The sequence below is a fragment of the Halyomorpha halys genome, unplaced genomic scaffold (assembly GCF_000696795.3).
Source record: "Halyomorpha halys isolate HHAL.00 unplaced genomic scaffold, Hhal_1.1 Scaffold203.1, whole genome shotgun sequence".
NCBI lineage: Eukaryota > Metazoa > Arthropoda > Insecta > Hemiptera > Pentatomidae > Halyomorpha > Halyomorpha halys.
This window is the reverse complement of record NW_027108332.1, coordinates 241,300-244,810: the sequence shown is the minus strand read 5'-3', so window position 1 is coordinate 244,810 and position 3,511 is coordinate 241,300. Positions and strand designations below refer to the sequence as shown.

Below are 3,511 nucleotides of genomic sequence, written 5' to 3'. Positions count from 1 at the left end.
TATATATTTTTTAACAGTTGATTATGAGGGGGTATAGTCATACAAATGACAACCCTAACTATATAAAATGTTCTTATTAAAAGAAAAAAAAAGAAAATAAAATAAATAGATAAGAATAATGCTGTCGGCAACTGGGAGTGGAACTTCATGAACTGTTTTTTGATATAATCATCTATTGACTCCATTTGTAATTCGCGATATTATTATTTAGGAGGTAAAATTAAAAATAAATATTATGAAACCGGTGTTTCTAAAACTTTGGCTTCATGTTTTAGAAGTATCACATAAATATATTAAAATATGAATCAGTGACAGTAATTACTATTTGACTTACCACTTCACCCACCATAGTTTTCTGTTTTGCCAAAATCATTTCTTGCCCCCAGCATTATTTTTGAAAAATTATATCACCAATTATGCTGAGCATTGGTGAATTCGTGGAATAATACTTTACTGTCAATTCAGTTACATATTAAATTAATTACTAATTATATTATCAAAATAAAAGTAAAGAGTTATCTTTAATTTATATTTATTATAAGAAATTTTAGCATGTGCCATCTTGCACTTAAATTCCATTTATAATAAAAAAAAAATAGTTATTCATTCTGAGTTATTTATGACACCTGTAAATTTTAATATAGAGCACTGGGGGATATATAATACTGTGCCAAAAATATTTTCTTATAAAAACTTACTGCCTATAGCACATTATAATTAGCTAAGTGAAAAATAAAGACTAATATTAATTAACACTGGTATAGCTGAGTAGTTAGAGCACAGAAGTAGTAATGTAGGATCAAATTCTTACCTCTACTTCCTCACATTACTGATCTCTGTACAACAATGAAGCAATACCATCTCAATTAGAGGAGGTCTAGAGGTTGAAAAATAGTTATAGTATTACCGTATAAATTGGTATGAAATGGTTAAAATTCTTTTAAAAGTAAAAGTGCATATTACAACTATTTTCATTCATTATAACATTAGCTAGAAATTAAAACTGGTATTATAAATCAAGTATAATTTAATATTTATTATGTTTTATTTCTTCATATCATATTGCTATTAAACTTTATATATAATACAACAAAGACATCATTTGAAATATTAGTTATTTAAAATCATTACTTGGGCATATAGTAATTTAATCTATGCTTTCTTGTAGAGGTATTCAAGGATATAAGTATGTGTGTAAAAATAAAATTGAGAATAACTTTCTATACACACCTGAAATTAGAAGTAGTGGGGTACAGTTGCTTTACATTATTGGCATTATAGTTGCTAAATGCAGGACGGGATCGAAGTGCATATGACAAAACTAATTGTTTCTGCGAGATGCATGTGATTGAAATTTATGTATTATAACCTACTTACTAACTTAATTTCTTGTTTTTAATCACAACATAAAATGCTTGAGTTTTTATGCAGAAATTAACATCAGTTTAAATTATTTAACCATAATATAGTATCATCACATATACCTGTGTGATTGGTCCTACAAAATTATCTAGAAGTCCAACATATTTATACTTACCTCTAACAAAACTTTGTTGTCATTACATCAGCAAACATTTTAGTGCTTTAATAACTGACATCATAAAAATCTACTTTATCACATTTTATTATATCATTAATCATTAATTATTATATCATATTAAATTTTATTCATTTTTCAAGAACCTTTCAACATTTGATTATAAAACTCCTTAATTTAAATTTATTTAAAAGAAAAAAACTTCAGTATAACAGTTAATATTTCTGTAAGTATAGCAACAGTATAATGATCATTTAAAATGTTTCTGTTTCAGCATCTATTGTTCAAAGTTGTAATGGAATGCAGCCACCTATAAATGTAATAAAGATTGAAAATCCAAGTTACTACTGTAATAGTTATACTCCACCTGCTTCTGACCATACTAGTATGTTGTCATCAGCACAGTATAGTAAGTGCACTTTATATGTTTATTTTGACAAATATCTGTTGTCAAGTACAAAAAAAAAACTAATTTTATATCTCAATGTATAAAAAGTGATTGTCTTCTTCTCCCTATAGATATTTAAAAGTAATATGCTATATTTTGCACATCCAGAATGAAAAAGGCACAACTCAAAATTATTAACATTAGAAATTTTAATGTTTGTACCCCCATCATCCCGAAGCCAGCCCTTAATATCCGACCAAACTAATAGACACAGTTTTTTGTGCACCTTTCTCTCTGGATATGTGTTATGTTCCAGCTTTTTTATTTTTATAGTGCTACAGATTTCATTTTTTTTTGTGGAGAAAAATTTAACACCCTTATTTTCTCAATAAAATAGGTTTTAGTCAGGAATGTAACTTTGGCCCATTGCAGGATTTTGTAAATAAGAATAATACTTATAGTTCAAACAACATTAAGATGTTTTGTTATCATATTCTTTCAGAAATTTTCATATATTAATGAAAATTCAATTCAATTATCTTGTAACAGAAATAATATTTTTATTTATCGAATGGATCTGCCTTGAGGAAGTACTTTTCCACTATTCATCATGGTTTGAAGCAAAGTGGATCCTCCCAGATTACTGAATCTCCCAATTCCAAATGGAGCACGGGGGCTTTTGAACCAAGCTTCCTAGCCATGGGATTGATGTCGACCCCCTATATCCTCATTGTAGTGTGCCAGAAACAGCTGAGCCCATAATTGTTCTTTGCACTGACTTTGAGGCATAACTATCTAAAATAAACTCCATGATGATTTCTCTCAGCTGGTCTCTGACTTAACTACTTGTATTACAAAAGTTTGTGTACGGGTGAAAAAGTTCAGTGGGCCCTGTCCAATTCAATTTAGGGGGAAGAGGACAGGTTCCTGGAAGGCCACGAGCCAGAGAAAGAGCGGAAGAGGGATAACGAGATGATATCAACCAACTGTTTCCCAAATTTTAAAATGTTATATTTGCTGTATTTTTTTAATCAAACTGCATCTGCACACCTATATTGCCCACAGTAAACAGGCTAAAGCTGACTAAATAAATAAAACAATCTCCCAATCAAACCAGCACCACTGCAGACTTGAGGCTGCTAAGTTGATGTTACAACTTCTATAGATTCTATAAAAAGTTGTCCCATTATTCATATTTTTTTTTACTTTTTTTTAATGAATTCAACATCAAATTTTTTTTTTTTACTTGATCCAAAGGTTTTCTAAACTTTTTAAGTCATCTTCAAGGTTAAAGCAACTAAAATTTGAAAAGGGCATCATGATCAATTCTAGGGAAAAAAAATAAAACCTGGAGTATATCATAAAATTATAAAAGTGATTACAAAATGTCTCAAAGGCTGCAATAAGGAACCACATCCAAGAATGTGTGCTATAAGAAGACAAAAAAAGGATGAATTTGTCAAGAAAAGTACTTTATGATTCATATGACTAAGAATTTCTTACCAGGTTGAGTGCTGTTGTTAAAGCATATTCTTGAATTTAAAGTTATTGGTTCCTCAAGGTAGTATCCTTGGTCCCATCCTCTA

At 29.3% G+C, this 3,511-nt stretch overlaps 1 protein-coding gene across 10 annotated transcripts in view; it reads left to right on the top strand.

The window, feature by feature from the left end:
• The window catches only part of NfI (Nuclear factor I), a 351,941-nt gene that overhangs the window by 318,579 nt on the left and 29,851 nt on the right, over positions 1–3,511 (top strand). For all 10 annotated transcript variants that reach the window (XM_014418607.2, XM_014418604.2, XM_014418609.3 and 7 more), the window contains one exon: positions 1,812–1,946. In XM_014418607.2, coding sequence (XP_014274093.1) covers positions 1,812–1,946 — 135 coding nt within the window. The remainder of the gene's footprint in view (positions 1–1,811; positions 1,947–3,511) is intronic.